This window comes from Sceloporus undulatus, chromosome 2 (assembly GCF_019175285.1).
Source record: "Sceloporus undulatus isolate JIND9_A2432 ecotype Alabama chromosome 2, SceUnd_v1.1, whole genome shotgun sequence".
Lineage (NCBI taxonomy): Eukaryota > Metazoa > Chordata > Lepidosauria > Squamata > Phrynosomatidae > Sceloporus > Sceloporus undulatus.
The window spans coordinates 101,447,309-101,465,578 of NC_056523.1; the positions used below are offsets into that span (position 1 = coordinate 101,447,309).

Below are 18,270 nucleotides of genomic sequence, written 5' to 3' on the forward strand. Positions count from 1 at the left end.
GAAAGGTCTGTCCTCCTTTTTTGCAAGCCCTGATCCTTGGGGATCCTGGGGTTGAAAGGCAAAGAGAGAGAAAGGTCTGTCCTCCTTTTTTGCAAGCCCTGATCCTTGGGGATCCTTGGGGTGGAGAGCAGAGAAAGAGTGTGGTCTGTCCTCTTTTTTTGCAAACCCTGATCCTTGGGAGTCCTTGGGGTGGACAGCAGAGAAAGAGTGGGGTCTGTCCTCCTTTTTTGCAATCCCTGATCCTTGGGGGTCCTTGGGGGTGGAGAGCAGAGAAAGAGTGGGGTCTGTCCTTTTTTGCAAGCCCTGATCCTTGGGGGTCCTTGGGGTGGAGAGCAGTGGGGTCTGTTCTCATTTTTTGCAAGCCCTGATCCTTGGGAGTCCTTGGGATGGAAAGCAGAGAAATAGTGGGGTCTGTCCTCCTTTTTTGCAAGCTATGAGCCTTGGGAGTCCTGGGATGAAAGGCAGAGAAAGAGTGGGGTCTTTCCTCCTTTTTTGTAAGGGGAAGTGTGTATGTGCGTGCCAAGGTTTGTTTCCCCTTTTCCATGTCCAGAGAGGGAGATATAGGGAGGAAAGTGGTGCTTTGTTCCTGCCTTTAGATGTTTTGTAACATCCTCCAGTGTTTGACCCTCGACTTAGCCACGGGTCATATCAAAATCCATGATTTTGGATCCAAAAACTGCCCTCGACTTATACATGAGGTCGACTTATACATGAGTATATACGGTACTTAAATATATTTAAATATAAAAACAGACAGATATAATTATCGTATATAACTACTGTACTAAAAGGTAAAAGGTAAAGGTTTTCTCTTGACAAGATTATCTAGTTGTGTCTGACTGTAAGGGGTGGTGCACATCTCCATTAGCTGAAGAGCCAACGATGTTTAAGACGACTTTGTGGTCAATGTGGCCAGCATGACTGCACGAAATGCTGTTATCCTCCCACCGAAATGGTATCCAGTAGCATCACTGGGAGGGAAGGTGGACCGCATTGAGTAACACCCCAGAGGGGGGTGACACCGAGACAGCACCCCCTGCCCCACCCCCAGTGCTTCCAGCTGGAAGAGACAGGGACTTCCGGTCTGAAGGGGCATGCTCCCGCCCCTGCTTGCCACGGGCCGGTTTTCCATGGGAGAACCGGGCTGTGGGAAGGAGACGGGCCTGCCATGCACATCTCCACACCCCTCCTTGCTGTAACCCAGTTCTCTCTCAATTAAACAGATAAGACAAATCTTATTAGAACTGGGACCACTATTATATAACTCAGGTACAAAATGAAATAAATTTAGAAAATATCAGGGAAAAACTGTAGAACTGATAACAACAACTATCATATAGGAAGGAAAACTATAAATGTTCAGAAAAAAACTACACTGAGAGGGAAGGAAGTAAATGGTGATTTACAACCAACAAACTGAAAAATATATATAAGCGTGGAATGAGTGGTTGATACTTACCAAGAATGATCATTCTCATGAGACTGAAAGAACAGTCCACAAAACTTGAGTTTATCCGTCGTGCCAACCTCGACAGGTAGGATCCTCAAAATTCCACACTGCTTTTGCTGTTGCTTCCAACTCCTCTCTCCTCAGTTTTCTTTCATAGTTTTGTCATTTCTTCAGGATAACATCGGCCCCATACACACAGGCCAAAATAAAGTTGCTTCGGGTCACTTTGGAGGTATGCTGTTTAAATGATGCATGCGTCATAAGAGTCCGGAAGCCGTGCCAAAGCCACAATCCAGTCCTAAGGACTGGAGCGCAGCTTTGGTGCAGCTTCTGGACTCTTAGGATGCATGCATCATTTAAACAGCATACCTCCAAAGTGACCAGAAACAGCTTTATTTTGGCCTGTCTGTATGGGGCCATTCTTACTATTTTATAATTTGAGCACTATTTTCTTAAAACTGTCACTACTATCAATGCTAACATTAATACAGTCGTCCCTTCCAACTGGTGGGGCACCCGTTCCAGACCCCCTCCCTCTGCAAATCAGAAACATTGCTAATATTGGGGCTCGACTGATGCTTCCCCACGCATGCCATTATGTCTCTCCTGGTTTGCTGTCCATGAAAGACCGAGGGGCACAAATGAGGAGTTTGATCATTTTTGGTAAGTATCAACAATTCATCTTCCGTGAGAGTTAAGGAACAGCCCACAACACTTGGGATATACCCAACCCACCAACAATAGGAAGGGTTTATCCAGAATTGTTAACCACAGCCTGCAGTACTTTCTTACCTAAGGGCTGCCTGACTAGCCCTAAATTTAATACTCTCAATTGAAGCTGACGCTATATAGGCTACCATTGTCGCCATCGACCTTACTGAATGAGTCCACAAATGCATGAAACATGCAACTTTTCCCAGGCTGTAACTCTGGAAAATACAGGGTTTTTTTTCCATGTCAATCTTACAAAATCCCCTCCCTCCCTGCACCCCTCCCTTTATCCCACCCAATAACATATCCTTTCATATTATTTCTCTCTTATCTTAACATTCTCAACATACTTATTCCCTTTACCTCTATAACCAACCACACTAACTTACATATTTTAAAAAAATGACTTCCACCACCTTTTAGTTATGAGAAGATCCTTTCTCTTCTACCTTAGAGACTTCTTACTCTATTTTCATTATCTGCTGTTTCTCTTATCAGTTAATTCAAGATGTAAAGTAAGTTTTCTCAGAATCTAGATTGTCTTTATCAAAAGAGAAGTAAAAAAACAAACACATAGCATTGCCTTAACCCAGCCAGCTGAGAACTAAAATTTCTTTCTTGCTATTATACCCAAAAAGGGGGGTTTAGAGTATATTTTCTCACTTATTCCTTATTTACAGCAATTTATATCTATGTATCATTTTAGTAATAGGGATAAAAAGACGTATCTAGCAAACTGAGACAGTATCTGTTGGTTGCTCAAAAACATTATACCATTACAACAGTGTATCACCCCATTTTTCCTTAATATAGTTAGACACATTGTTCCATTCTCTAGATACAGATTCCCAAGAGTCTTCTTTTAGCCAACATGAAAGTTTATCCATCTGGATCATCTCATATAAATATGAAGACCACTCCTCTGAACTGGATATATCCTTCATTCTCCATTTTTTCGCATATAATATCCTAGCAATAGAAATCATATACATTAGAATTTTACCATATTTCTTATCTAAATGTTCTTCAATCATACCCAATAACATGGCTTCTGGAGTTACTTTCAATTTGATGTCTAGAATTTTATTTATTTCCCCACTAATATTTTTCCAGAATTCTTTGGCTTTCTCACACGACCACCAACAGTGAAAATAAGAGTCTATAGCTTTACCACACTTCCAGCAGATATTGTTTGTATTTTTCTAAAGGGGAAGCCCATTTAGGTAGACCGATAACTATTCTGTCTTTGTGTTTTTTCCATACTTTTAGTAAAGCTTGCCTAATACAGTGGTTGTTAGCTGCGGAATCTGCTTTATCTTTGTTATCCAAGAGAAAACCATGCAAACCAAACTTCAGATCTTCACCTTCCAATTCTAAAGATTTTTTTGTCCTGCAGATTTACCCACTTTTTTAACCATAATAAACAGTTAGCTTCATAATAAATTCTGATATTTGGGACCTTTAACCCTCCTCTTTCCTTAGCATCTTGTAGAACCTTGAATTTGATCCTGGATTTCCTCCTCTCCCATATGAAATTCAATAAGTCTTTCTGCCAATTTTTAAAAATCTTATCTGATATTACTATCGGAAGTGTTTGGAAAAGAAATAGTACCTGGGGGATAATGTTCATTTTAATGGCCACAATTCAGCTTAAAAAGGATAAATGTAATTTATTCCAATTATTTAGTTGCATCTTGATTTTTTTCTATACTTGGCCATAATTGTTTTCAAACAGGTCATTTGTTTTATTAGTAATTATTACACCCAAATATCTTGTTTTGTTTTTAACTTCAATTCCTGAACGTTTAACTAGTTCCACTGTTTGTTCCTTGCTCATATTTTTTGTTGTGATCACCGATTTTTGCAGATTTACTCTGCAATCACTTACCTTCCCAAAGTTTTCTAAAATCTTCATTAAGTATTCGATATTCTCTAATGGTTCCTCAAGATTTATAAATAGGTCATCTGCATACGCTTTCAATTTATGACTATTTCTTTTAATTTTTACCCCCTTCAGATTGTTATCCAATTTAATTTTTCTAATTAATGTTTCAATAACTACTAGGACAAGGAGGGGTGAGAGAGGACAGCCCTGTCTTGTATCCTTTTTAATATTTGGGGGGGGGGTGTTCTATCTCCGTTAATTAAAATGCTAACTCTCTGGTTTTTATATAGCTTTTTTATCCGTGTACAAAAATTTTCTCCTATCCCCATATCTTTTAGAATCTTAAACAATGTTTCCCAAATCACAGAGTCGAATGCTTTTTGGAGATCTAAAAAAATTAATCCTACTTGTTTTTCATTATGTCGGTGATAATATTCTAATATATTAACCACATAGCGTGTATTTTCATTCAATTGTCTCCCAATTGAATGAAAATACAGGCTTTTAACCTTCAAGACATTATCTGTTCTGATGCCTTCTGGCCCAAATAAATCTGATTGTAATATATGAACAGTGCCTCAGTCATTCTAAAATGTTTAGTTTTCCACAAATAGATTCTTATTGCTTTCTGTATCCAATGAATGCCACTTCTCTCCAATACTGACCACAGGCCCTCTGCTTAACAGTATCAAGCAATGGACCCCTCAGCCATAGAGACTGGTATCCATTGTTTACCTTTTTCTGTGGAATGAACATAATGCCCTTGCAGAGGGCCTCCTCTTTCCTCCAACTGGCCAAATCCATCATTACCTTCTAGGGTACCTTCAACAGAATGTGCCTTTTCATTATTAGCAGAAGTTGATATGGGTGAAGAAAAATTTTTGGAGCAATCTGGTGCAAAAATCTTGCCCATAGAACCAATTGGACTGTTGATGTTAAAACACCTAGCACCTTTGTCAAATACATGAGATCTACCATTTTCACCTGTATCAACTCCACTATCATCTTTTGTATTTTCACTTTCCTTTGAAAAGATACACACAACCTTCCACTGTATTTATTAATAATCCTTAATAAGTTATAATCTTTGTTGCACTTATATGATTCTTTTCATAAGTTATTAAGAATCCATGCCCTGCCATTTTGTGATCTCTTGCACTCACTAAGTTATTGTCCAACATATTGTAAGCACTCACTAAGGAAAAAATACATTTGGATATTGCCTCAGATATGCTATTATTGGCATCAAAACCTTAGTGAAAATCCTTGGAGCTGAAGCTAGACCAAATGGCAGGGCCCTGAATTGGAAGTGATGTCCTCCGTATTCCCTACAATCTGGATGCATTAAAAATGAAAATCTGCTTTCCGCAAATCCACAGAAATTAAATAATTGTCCATTTCCAAATTGTCCAAAATGGTGACCAAAGTCTCAACCTTGAACCACCTGTATTGGACAAATCCATTGAGAAATTCCAGATCCAGAACTGGTCTGTATCCTCCATCGCATCTGCGAACAGTAAAGAATAGGGAATATACTCCTTGGTATCTCTTGTTCCTTGGAATTTCCTCTATGGCTGCTATGTCTAATAAATTAGCTATTTTACCCAGGACCACTTATCTCTCCCCGCACACACAAATCCTTTGATACTGGTGATGGGAAAAACCTTTTCCCTGGTCTCCTCTGAAAGTGTATTCAGTTTCTAACATATTTATTTAGCAAACGTTTGTTAGAAAATGCTGCAACAGGTTGTAATCAAGTGATGGAGTCAATCATCAGATAAACCCCCATAGTACAACACTCATGTGGCAAAGTATTAAGAAATTAATTACCAAAAATTAGAGACAATCAAAGCATCCATCAATTCCAATGGTAAAGTTAAGCACATGTTTAAAACCCTTTTTACAGAAATCAGGAGCTACAAAGGTACTTCAATTTGGCTGAATTGTTTCTAGAGGAACACAGATAACTCAGACGAAATACATGAGAGCCCTTGAATATTACCTTATCACTGGGCTATATGTACTATATATACTCATGTCTAAGTCTACAATTTTTAGTAAAAATATTGTTCCCCCAAAACAGGTCAACATATTCATGGGTCAATGTAAGTGCTGTACCTTAACTCTTATAAAAAAAGGAACCATGCCCTTCTCTGAATAAAGTTGTGAAAGTCAAGAGCTTTGTTGTCTCAGGAACACCCCAAACAAGTACTGACCCCCTCTACTCTTTCTGCTGCAGCACTGCTTCTGGCTTTTTTGAAATTGCTGGGCAGAAAAACAGTGGCGTCTGCAGGTCTTTGGCACTTCCTCTCAACGGAGTGCCAAGAGAGTATAGAGATTCCCCCTATATACACACATACACATGTGCGGACACACAAAAAGAGAGAAATTGTGCCCACAATAAACTTGGAACATACTTAAGTATATTTTTATTGTTAAAAATTATCTTCCTCTATCAAAAAAGCCTTCTATAGAATAGATGAACAAACTCATGAAAAACAGATTGTGTACAGAGATTAATTAAAGTAGAACAATGCTGAAGTTAGATTTAAAACTCAAGAGGAATTTGTCAAAGATGGACTTGACTTCCACTGGCATCGTTATAAAGATTTGCTGGAAAGATATAAACCTGATAAAAATCTTTTTTGGTTTTGAAAGGAAAAAAAGTGAATCTGAATCGAACTTATGTACTGATGATAAACGTTTGATTGGGAAAATTTATAAATTGTTAAAAATAGAACTTGAGGATAAATACAGTAAGTATTGTACAGTTACACTGGCTCAAAACATTTGATATAATATTGAGCTGGAAATGTGGACTGGTGGTTTAAGTACATTTTGAGTTATGATCTTAGAGAAAACTTTTACAAGATGGTGTATAGATAGTATTTGACTCCAGCTAGACTGTCTAAGATCTACACGGGATTAAAAATACAAGTTCGAAATATGATGTACATGATGGTACTTTTTACCACATTGGGTGGTCAAGTGATAAAGCCAAGAGAGACTGGAAAGAGATTCAGAAATGGATGCAAAATATGTTAAGATGTAAAATGCAGTTGAAGCCAGAGCTTTTTTTGTTAGTTATTGCAAAAGACAAATTCAAGAGAATTAATTTCCAGGCAGCACACTATAATTACTGCAAAAAGACTGCTATAAACCCAGAAGTGGAAAAGTGAAAATAAGCCATTGGAAGAAGAATGGACTATCAACATCTTTGAAACAGCTGAGACAGATAAGCTGGCAACACCGATTAAAAAGAAAATCTTTAGATTTTTTTAAAAAAATATTGGGAATTATTTTTGCCTTACATTAAAATAAAAAATTGGAAGAATATATTTGTGAGATTTGATGCTAAGAACTATCTTTTATACTTTAGATCAGAAGCAGTAATGAACAGTGTTAGTATTATAGAGACATTCTTTATAATTACCATTCAGCTTTATATTCTTGGATTTGGAGGGTGGGAAGTCAATTAAGTGTTGTTTTATGTTTGCGTGTTTTTGTGTGTGGGGGTGTTATTTAGTTTATTTGGTGGGTGGTTTAGGTGATGGCAGAAGACATTTTTATCACTGCGTATTTGTATGTGTAGTTTAGTATAATGTATTGCACTTTTATAGTGTACAGTAATGTGTTTAACTGGTTTATAAGTTAATGAAATACTGTATATATTTTTTAAAAATGTTATCTTTTCTTGCTGAAATGCAGCCAGCTTGTAATCAACTAATCCATGCAATGTTAATGGACATAATATAAAGTTATGTCCTTTCAGACTAATTTTGATTTATTACCTCATCAGTTTCACATTAACAACTTCGCAGATTTAGTTTTCAGCTCATGATATTCAATATTTGCTATATGAGCTATAAGTCCAAACTGAATGCACATTCCAATCTGCAGTTCACTAGCATGGTGCCAGGAGGCACAAGAGAGACTCGGGACAGACTTGAGAGACTTTGAGGCGTTACAAACCGCCACTTTGCGGCGGTCTCCCAGCGCTGCTGTTTGCTCCACAAGGGAGCCGCCGCAGCCAAACCGCGCGGCTCCCTTACAGAGCAAAAAAGAAGCTTCAAAATGGAGCTTCTTCTGGCAGCGCGCTCATGACGCCATGAGGCGCCAATGGCACACTCGCGACGTCATGAGCGCCGCGCGACGTGTGAATGCACAGCGTCCGTTATGTCAAGATGGCGGCGGCCGTGTGGAACGGCTGCCGCCATTTGTTACGGACAGAGTCCGTAACAAGAATAGGGGCGTCTGGAAGAGACGCCCCTTTTTTAAACTGGGACGTCCTGAGGACGTCCCAAGTGGTGGTTTGTAACCTGCTTTCGGGATTTATGAAGAAGTAGTGAAAGTGCTGCCTGCCTCACTATCCCTAGGGAAGCTTGGTCATAAGCTGGACAAAGAGGTCCAGACTTCCAAGAACATCCAAAGACGCAGAACACTATCTGTGTCTATAAGTAAGAATGTTTGGTTAGGCATGGTAGGGCTTATGTTCTTTCTTTCTAACCTCAGCTGAATATGACTTAAGCTGTTTTGTAACTTTGTCATTACTTGAAGAAAGGTGCCTGCACATTTGAAATACCCTCTTACTACTGTAATATAAGATTGACTGCTTAAAATAAAAGCTTTCCTTAAAAGATCTCTTTTTCACTCTCTCTTCAGTTACTTTGCTCAGTGTGTGTGCACACAAGTGTGTACAGGATTCCCATCTCACATGGGGGAAAGTCTCTGCAGAATCAGAGGTCAGGAAAAGTGCAAGTTAAACCCCTCAGTAACTTCCCACTAAGTTAATGAGTGACATGGGGAAATTAGTGAGTGGTGATGTACAGATAGAATTCAGTGGTTCCCTTTCCTATTTAAGAACATGAGAACCTGTTACAATCTGTAATAGATCAGTCAAGTACAGCATGTTCATTCTCCCTCAGTGGTTCAAAGCAACAAAACAGCTGCTATCTTATGGCACTTTTGTTTTCACATTTCTAGAAATGGGGACTGGGGGAATAAGGAAATCCTTAACTGCCTCCCTTCACCAGCAATGCCAGAGGTTGATGGGAGGCTCAAAAACAATGACTAAGCATCATGATTTTATCAATGCATATTTTCTATTTAGAGAGGTTCACACAACTGTGATGAAAGCACATTATGAACCTGTGAATGTATAAATGCACTGTTACTTAATTTTGGTTGCACTATAATTTTAAGTTCTAAATTAGAGAATAAACAGTAGCACTAACAAGAAGCAATATTACACTTCTGCTAACATGACCTATCCTTACAATAAAGAGGCACCTCTGGGGAGATGGCACTACTGCTGTTACTGCTGCCCTCTGTGCAACCACACAGAGGGATACCAAATCTCTCAATGACTGGTGAAATTGAGATTTGGCCACATGAACCAGAGCACAACAAGATTTTGTACGAGATCTGGACAGCCATATAAAGGCCAGCTCCATGTGAATCCTGCCATTTGGAGCCTGGTCATTGATCAACCTATCCCACCCATCCTTTATGTTACTGAGTGTACTCCACATCCTCAGACTGCAGCTGGTCACCTTAGGGGCTGGGCGGGAATTTTCCCATGTTATTAGAGCATGGGTTTTTCACCCTCCCTGTGGGTTGGATTTTAGGGTTGTTATATGTAGGCTATTTTACTTAGTTTATGTGTTGTATAATCCTGCTGTTACGCACAGTCTACTAACTAGAGCCTGATTGTTCCCTACCGGCTGGTAAGAGTTACTCTCACATGGGGCTTCAGTATATGCTTCATCACAATTCACGTCAATAAAATTCTAGGGGCGGGGATAGACAAGAAACATTATTACAGCAATTGATTTATGAAGGTAAACATGAATGATTTATAACTGTTATGATTAATTTATGACCCTATCATAATTGTTTTATGACCTCAGTTATGATTGATTTATAGCTGGTTTGTGCTTCATTTATGACTGGTTTATGTTTAACTGCTTAAAAGACTGATGTATTACCATTGATGCAGACATGTTCCTACTGTATGTTCTTTTATGTTAAGGGCTTGATTATTGGATGTATCATCCCTATATATGCACTAAAATTGTGGCTGTTTTAAACTCACAAAACAGTGTCTGGCCTCCCTTAGTCCCACTGCAACTAAGCCCTATACATTTCTTTCTCTTGCATGTAAGGGAAAATGGGACAGAATCATGCAGGCCCCAACCCTGTTGTTATATGTCTGAAAATATTCTATTTTTTTCATTCAGAACTTACACAGCTCTCATAATTAGTAACATGGCTTACCAATTTCCCAATCAGTGGAACTCTGTAATTGTGTTCAGTCTTCTGAAACTCTGTGTGTGTGTGTGTGGTTACAAAGCTCTATAAAGACCTTTTCTGACAATTAGTAAAAGTCTAGAATGCTTCAAGACACACTGTCACATTCATGGTCAACCATTTATGCACATTCATGTAACCATCCCTGGTTTTATCCTTGTACATGAGTGGGTATTATGCTGCAGCTGTCTAGAGCCTTGTACTTAAAAAACTGTTAAAGCAAATTTGAGATTTACCTGGTAGATGTCAGACAAACTGCTGCTCCCAGAGTCACTGGCAATGCTGCAGCCAGATTGGCTTGAAGGAACATGCGTCACCTGTGGATGTTGGCCATCTGTGAGGTGCATCTTGGTAAGATCTGCTGGAAGCTAGAAGCAAAAATATATGCAATATTAGACAAACATGATTTAGCAGCAACTGAAAGAATATTTGAACTTAGCAATATTTGAGAAAAGAACAAAAAACTGGAAAGCATGTATTCACAGTAGAAGAATGAGACAGTTCAAACCCAAGAGTAGTGGACTGTTTCTCCTGCCATCCCAAAATGATCCTTGACGGTAACTACAACTTCTGATTCTTCTAATATTCGAAAAAACAAAAAGCAAACTCGTATTTTATGGACTTTTATTCTTATTATATTTTAAGGATGTTTTAAAATGTTTTAAAATTACTTTTTACGTGTTAAATTTTTAACATTTTTATTAGACATTGTTTTAGTTGTAATTTGTTATAGCCTTCCCTGTAAGCCACCTTGGACCTCATATTCAGACAAAAGCAGAATGTACAGTGGGCCCTTGGGTTTGATTCCAGGGCCCGTGAAAACGGAAAATCTGTGTGCTCAATGCCATAGTGAAATTGTGTCCCTTATATAAAACAGCAAAAACAAGGTTTGCTTTTGGAATTTATGGAATTTTAAAAATATTTTCAAATCATGGGTACTTGAATCCGTGGATAAAAAAATCTGTGAATACCAAGGACAAACTGTAATTTAAAGAAGAGAAGCTAGAAGTAATACTGTGCTAATGGACATTTTCTACATCACCTGAAAACCAAGTCCAAAGGGTTTCCAAATCTTCCTAAGAGTGCACAAGAAAGAGGGGATGCAAAGGAAAAAGAGAGAGAGAGAGAATAGCACCATTTCATTTCCAATGATGGTTCCATTATGAGAACACACCCACTGGACTCCACCTCCTATCATGCACTACTTCCAAACCTCAATTAGTTTTTAAAAGAAAGTAGTTCCCTATCCCTGCCCCCCCCAGCAATAAAAAGTAAGAAAAAGATTAAACCTTAAAAGTGCGTCTGTGGGTGGGTGGGGGGAGATGACAACTTTTTTGGCCCAGGGCCACAGCTGCTGTCTGGTAGAAAGCAAGAGGAGCATGCATAGACAAAGCACAACAATTTCCATCAAGATAAACATCTGACATACACACTCACCTCCATGTGCTCTTTTCACCCAGTAAGGAAAGGTTGCACACCTGTAACTGTAATTCTTCAAGTGGTCATCTGTGCATTCACACAGATGAGTAGTCCTATGCCTGCACAGAACACCATTCAGAACCTTCTAGAATATAATAAAACCATTTTGGCAGGAACCCTGCCCACTTGCAGCAATCCTATGTAATGGGGCTTGCTGCCAAAATCATGAGTTACATGGATGCTAATGCAGCCATCTATAGGGACCAGCAAGGCACTACAAGAGGGGGATGGGCAGGGTTGTTTGAGTGCACAGATGACCATGCAAAGAACTTCAGTTACCAGTATGCAATCTGTCCTCCTTTGTGGTGTCTGTATTATTATTATTAACCTTTATTTATAAACAGCGCTGTACATACAATCTTTTTAATTGGATGGTTCCCTGCCCTCAGGCTTACAATCTTAAAAGACACGACACAAAAAGAGAAGGGAGTGGTGGTGGGGAAGGGGATGAGGGCCAGCAGTTCCTCTCTACCTCCAAGGCCTGGACCAAGGCAGATGGACTGGAGGGAGGGCTTGGCTTCTTAATGGATGGGTAAACTTCTTCCAGGGAGGCCTGTTGGAGCTAGCCTGCCTCTCTAGTAGGATAATACATATAAAATACATAGCAATACAGGAAATGATTCAATAAAACAGGCAACAAAGAACGTCAAATAGCAAGCGACAATTATGCAATGCCTGGGAACGCTTCTCTGAACAGGATAGTCTTCAACTCCGTTTTGAAGCTGGTTAAAGAAGTGATGGTTCTTGCTCGCGGGGGAAGAAGGTTCCAGGAGTGAGGGGCAGCAAGTGAAGAGGGGCAAATCCGAGATGGGGCAAAGGAAATCCTGGGCTGGGACAGCAGACCATGACTACCAGAATGGAGGGCCCTAGTGGGAAGGTGAGGAGAAATAAGGTCTGATAAGTAAGGAGGGGCCAGCCCATGGAGGGCTTTAAACGTCGACAGCAGGATCTTATACTGAATGCAGAAAGGGAGTAGGAGCCAGTGAAGGGATGCCAAGACAGGAGAGATGTGGTCAGAGCGGTGGGTGGAAGTGATAATGCGTGCAGCTGAATGCTGGACAGAGATTAAAGGACAGAGGTGAGAAAGAGGAAGCCCAGCCAGGAGGACGTTACAGTAATCAAGTTGTGAGACCACTAGGGCATGGACCAGGATCTTGGCAGTAGAGGCGGAGAGATATGGTCGGATTTTGGCAATATTGTATAAAAAGAATCTACAAGCCTTGGCTGTGGTCTGGATCTGAGGGATACACGACAGAGAAGAATCGAAAATAAAACCAAGACTGCGGGCTTGCTGGACTGGTTGAATAGAAATGTTGTCCTGTGGTGGAAATTCCTTGTTGAAATAAAAAGCCATAGAAACATGGAGTTACTTTGGTTAAAGAAAAATAGGTTTTTAAAACAGAGGCTTGGAGTTTAGAAAAAAACTAGAGCAAAGGAATAATGAGTGCATCTTAACCTAAATGGAAGCTGGCACCAGTAAAAAAGACATAACATAAACTACTAAGATAAGGATACATTGTTGATGTTCAGAAGCAAGGTTAGAAGGAAAGCTACTAAATTCCTAAAGGAGGGGGTAAGGAGTGATGATGCAGTTTTAATGTATGCATGTATTTCTGTTCTGATTGTAAGAATTCTGTATGTTTAAATTGTAATTAGCCAATCAGGTGTATTGAAGAAGCTTCTTTGTCTTCAATAATATAAAAAGAGCCATTTTGTCTTGTTTGGGATCTCAGCTTTTTGGAACTTGAATTCCACTGAGTTCAATGTTTTCCTTTGTCGACAATTGGAAATAAACTTATGGATTTTCAATCTACTAGGTCCTCTTGTCAATCATTGCTATGCCAGGCCTAGATCTTTAAGTTTCCTGAAATTTCTGTTACAGTCCACAGAGACAGAAAAGGAGTGTTGAAGGGTGGACTTAGGAGGAAAGACAAGAAGCTCCGTCTTGGACATGTTGAGCTTCAAACGCCAATGGCGCATCCACTGAGAGACAAGACGAAACTTGCTGTTCAAGTCTTGGAGAAAGGCCAGGGGTGGAAAAATACAACTGGGTGCCATCGGCGTACAGATGGTAGGAAAAACCAAAAGAGCTAATGAGTTTACCTAAGGACAGTGTGTAGGGGAAAACAGAAGGGGAACCCAGAACTGTATCTCACACAAACTGGAAACTAGCAAGCTACATACAAGAAGAAGACAGGAATGTTGTTGCAAATAAGTAAAAATTTACTGAACATTAAGCCAAAAGCAGAACATCAAATGTGAACATCATGCCACCCACCCATACCGAGCAAATGGTATCATAGAATCATAGAATCATTGTTTCAATGAACAAAATTCTCCTGAAACATATAAACACAGGACAGAATTCAAATGCAAAATAACATGCAAGGCAAACAGACATGCAGTATATGCTAGACAAACTGGAACACAGTACAGCTCCCCAAAGGCAGTATCATTCTTAGACCCTGAGCCTTCTCAGTAACAAGTAATGAAGGGTATGCTACATGACAAATTTGCTTGAGTGGCACACCCTTCAGAAATGCAGAATGCATGGAATGGGCTCAAATTCGAGCTGGAAGGTCCTTTCAAGCTAATTTGTAGGTCAGCTGAATAACCAACACCTTGCGAAGTGCTGGCACAAGACAAGTATGGACAGGTTGCATACCTAAAACGGTATTTCTTTGACTGGTCATCTGCGAATACATTCATTTGGGTTGTACTGCGCCTGTGAAGTGCTAGGAAAACTTCTAGAATCACTGGGCAAAGTTAACTTTGCAACTTTTTGGCGGCAGCACCACCCATCCCTTATAAGTCCCTGCGTTCCCGCTCTTTCCCCAGTTCTGAAATTTACGCTGCGTGAATGACATGAGAATGAGCCAATGTAGAGCAGGACACTGAGGGGAGGACGGGCGGGATTTGTATGTATTCACAGATGACCACTCGAAGAAATACCGTTACAGGTATGCAACCTGTCCTCCTCCTTCATAGTCTCTGCGAATCATACAAATGGGTTGAAACTGACAAGCTTAGGTCAGTGATGGAGGGAGTGTCATGACACCAAAGTAAGGTTCAAATAAAACAGCGTTTATTAATCACAATAAAGATACTTTGAACCAAAAAACTGTGTCAGCTGTTTTTAGTACTTAAATAAATAGTACTTTAACCTGTTCAGGTCATAAGGCACATTAGGTCATGCAAGACCAGTATGTAAACCGTAGGAATGCTGTAAACCAGGGGTAGGCAACCTTTTTGAGCTGGGGGGGGGGGGGGGGGGGTGCTGTCCCTCCGACAACTGGGGGGGCCGAACTCAAAATGGTGCCCGGAGCGGCGCGGATAGGGTTGCCATAAGTCAGGACCTCCAAACCAGGACAAATGTAGGGCAAATGTAGGACAAAATTTTCAAGACACAATTTTTTTAAATGGAGGACACACGAAAAAAAATGTGATTTTTAAAAAATGGTAATATAAATGCATGTTTCTAGGCATGATCAAAATGGAGGACATTTGGCATTATTCCTAAACGATAGAAATGTAGCTCCCTTTCTGGCCAAACACCAGAAGAAGAGGAGGAAGAAGAAGAGGAGGAGGTAGAGGAGAAGAAGAAGAGGAGGAAGAAGAAGAGGAGGAGGAAGAGGGGAAAAGGAGGAGGAGGAAGAAGAGGAAGTAGAGAAGAAGAAGAAGGGGAGGAAGAGGGAAGAAGAGGAGGAGAAGAAGAGGTGAAGAGGAAGAGGAATAAGATGAAGAAGGGGAGGAAGAGGAGGAGGAGAGGAGGAAGAAGAAGAGGAGGAGGAAGAAGATGAAGAAGAAGAGGAAAAAGGGGAGGCAGAAGAGGAGGAGGAGGAGATAGAAGAGGAAAGGCTCTTTCCCCTGCCTGGCCTCCATTGCCGGGGGCCAGGGGACCCAGGACAAAGGGCAAACCGGGGCGGGACCGTGCGGACCCGCCCCAAACCGGGAAAGTCCCGCCCCCAGGCACGGAAGGCTGCGGCAGGGGTGGCAATCGGCGGCAGGACTGGGCTGGGGCCGGTCCCAAGGTCTCGCCGGGCCGGATCCGGCTCGCAGGCCGTATGTTGCCGACCCCTGCTGTAAACCAAGCCAATTCATACCTTTCAAACGTGTAAACAAATGAAATGCAGTGCAATCAATGTAAACCTGAAACCAACTCTGCCCTCCCAAAGGCTGCATCCCGTTTGGCCCTGATGTCCAGCCTATAGTGTTTAATGAAAGTCAAGGGCTGGGCCAAACAGCAGCCTTGCAGACATACTCCAACGGGACTCCAGTCAAGAAGGTGGAGGATGTTGCTACTGCCCTAGTTGCAGAGACCGAACCCCGGCTGGGAGAGGTCTGCCTAAAAGTTCATAGCAGAGGTGGATGGTACTAGCCACCCGTTTGGAAAGCCTCTGCGCAGTAACAGGTAATCTCTTTTTTGGTTCCAAGTACCATTGTAAAAGTCTCTCGGAACGGTTTGAACCCGCAGTTCTGTTCAAATAGAAGGCCAAAGCACTCCGAACATCCAAGGTGTGCAAACTGCATTCGGCATCAGTGGTCGGGTTTGAGGCCAGGGTCGGTATAATAATGTTCTGACACGACCTTAGGCAGAAAGGTAATGTCCATACGGAGAACAACCTTATCCCTATGGAAACTAAGGAAAGGCTGATCCCACCGCAAGGCACAGAGTTCGCCCGCACGGTAGGCAGCGGTGATGGCCACAAGGAAGGTTGTCTTCCAAGTTAAGAATCTGAAGTCAGTTGTGGCCATGGGTTCAAAGGACTTGGATTGCAAGGCAGACAGGACAGTTTCTGCAGAGAGAGAGAGAGAGAGTTGGAGGCAAATTCCAGGGCCAGCCCAGTAGAACAACGGGGGCAGCAGGGGCGGGAGGAAGAGGAGGAAGGCAGAGAAAAAACGGAGGAGAAAGGAAGGGAAACCCCTGCCTTTCCCTTCCTTCCTTTGTCCTCTTTCTCCTCTGTTTTTTTCTGCTTTCCTCTTCCTCCAGCCTCCTCTACCCTTTTCTCCCCACAGTTTGCTTCCAACTCTCTCCTTCTCTCTCTTTCCTCTCTCTCTGTCTCTCACACCCAAAATCTCTGGCCCCGCTTTTCTCCCCCCCCCCCCCGCCGCTTCCCCTCCTTTGAGTAAGAGTAGGAGAGAGGAGGCAGCCACGTGGTGGTGGTGATGGTGGTGGTTATGTGCGCCTCCATTTCCAACTTATGGAGACCTTGAGGCAAAACTATCATGGGGCTTTCAGGCCCAAAACACACTTTGCAGAAATAATCCAATTTGAGGCCGCTTTAACTGCCTTAGCTCAGTGCTAAGGAATCCTGGGAATTGTAGTTTATTGTGGCACCAGAGCTCTCTGACAGAGGCTAAATGTCTCACGAAACTACAGTTCCCAGAATTCCCTAGCATTGAGCCAGGGCAGTTAAAGCAGGCTCAAACTGGATTATTTCTGCTTTATGTTTTGGGCCTCAGAGGGGCTTTTTTTTGCCTTTGCCATTGTCTTCTCCTGAGGCCGAGACAGTGTGATTTTCCCAACAGGGAACCCAGTGGGTTTCTATGGCCAAACTTTCGGGGGCAGAGAGGGCTGTTGTTGTTGTGTGCCTTCAAGTCGTTTCAGACAATGGCAACTCTAAGGTGAACCTATCATAGAGGTTCCTTGGCAAAGTTTTTCAGAGAAGGTTTATCATGATTCCTCCTGAGGCTGAGAGAGTGTGGCTTGCCCAAGAGCACCAAGTGGGTTTCCATGGATGAGCAGGGCTTCAAACTCTGGTCTCCAGGCACACAACTCAAACCACTGAACCATGCTGCCTCTCTGTATCTTCTGTGCTTTTAAAATGCTTGTTGTTGTATGCCTGCAAGTCATTTCCAATTAATATCTATATGTATATATCTGTGGGTGGGTGTGCATGTGTGTGTGAGCATGTGTGTGTTATATATAAATAGATGTGTTGGTGTATATATGTGTATGTGTGGGAGATATGTATGTATGTGTGTGTGTGTGTGTGTGTGTGTGTATATATATATATATATGGGTGTGGATGTATGCATGTGTGTTTCTGTGTCTATATAATAATAATAATAATAATAATAATAATAATAATAATAATAAATGTTTATTTATAAACCGCTTTTCCAACGATCAAAGCGGTGTACATGTCGTTAATCAAACAGTAAAAACAGTAAAAAGAATCTACATCATAAAATACATATTAAAATAGAATTAAATTCAAACGACAGTAAAAGCATCGGATAAAAAACTGTTAAAAACATCGCAATCTATTAAAACCAAACTGCAGAAACAATAGGGGAGGTAGAATCTTAGATGGAATTGGGAGGGTAGGCTTGTTGAAAGAGATAAGTCTTTAAAGCCTTCTTAAAGCCTTCCACCGTTCCACTGAGGCGGATATCTTCAGGGAGGGCATTCCACAAGGAGGGCGCTACAGCT

General features: G+C 41.1%; 1 protein-coding gene across 7 annotated transcripts in view; it reads right to left on the minus strand.

Moving 5' to 3' along the window:
• Positions 1-18,270, minus strand: part of RAPGEF6 (Rap guanine nucleotide exchange factor 6) — a 159,978-nt gene that overhangs the window by 88,868 nt on the left and 52,840 nt on the right. For 6 of the 7 annotated variants that reach the window (XM_042449260.1, XM_042449261.1, XM_042449255.1 and 3 more), the window contains exon 2: positions 10,592-10,723. In XM_042449260.1, the coding sequence (XP_042305194.1) occupies positions 10,592-10,723 (132 nt within the window). Of the gene's footprint in view, positions 1-10,591; positions 10,724-11,397; positions 11,527-18,270 lie in introns of those variants that run through there. The other variant, XM_042449259.1, reaches the window with a different exon arrangement.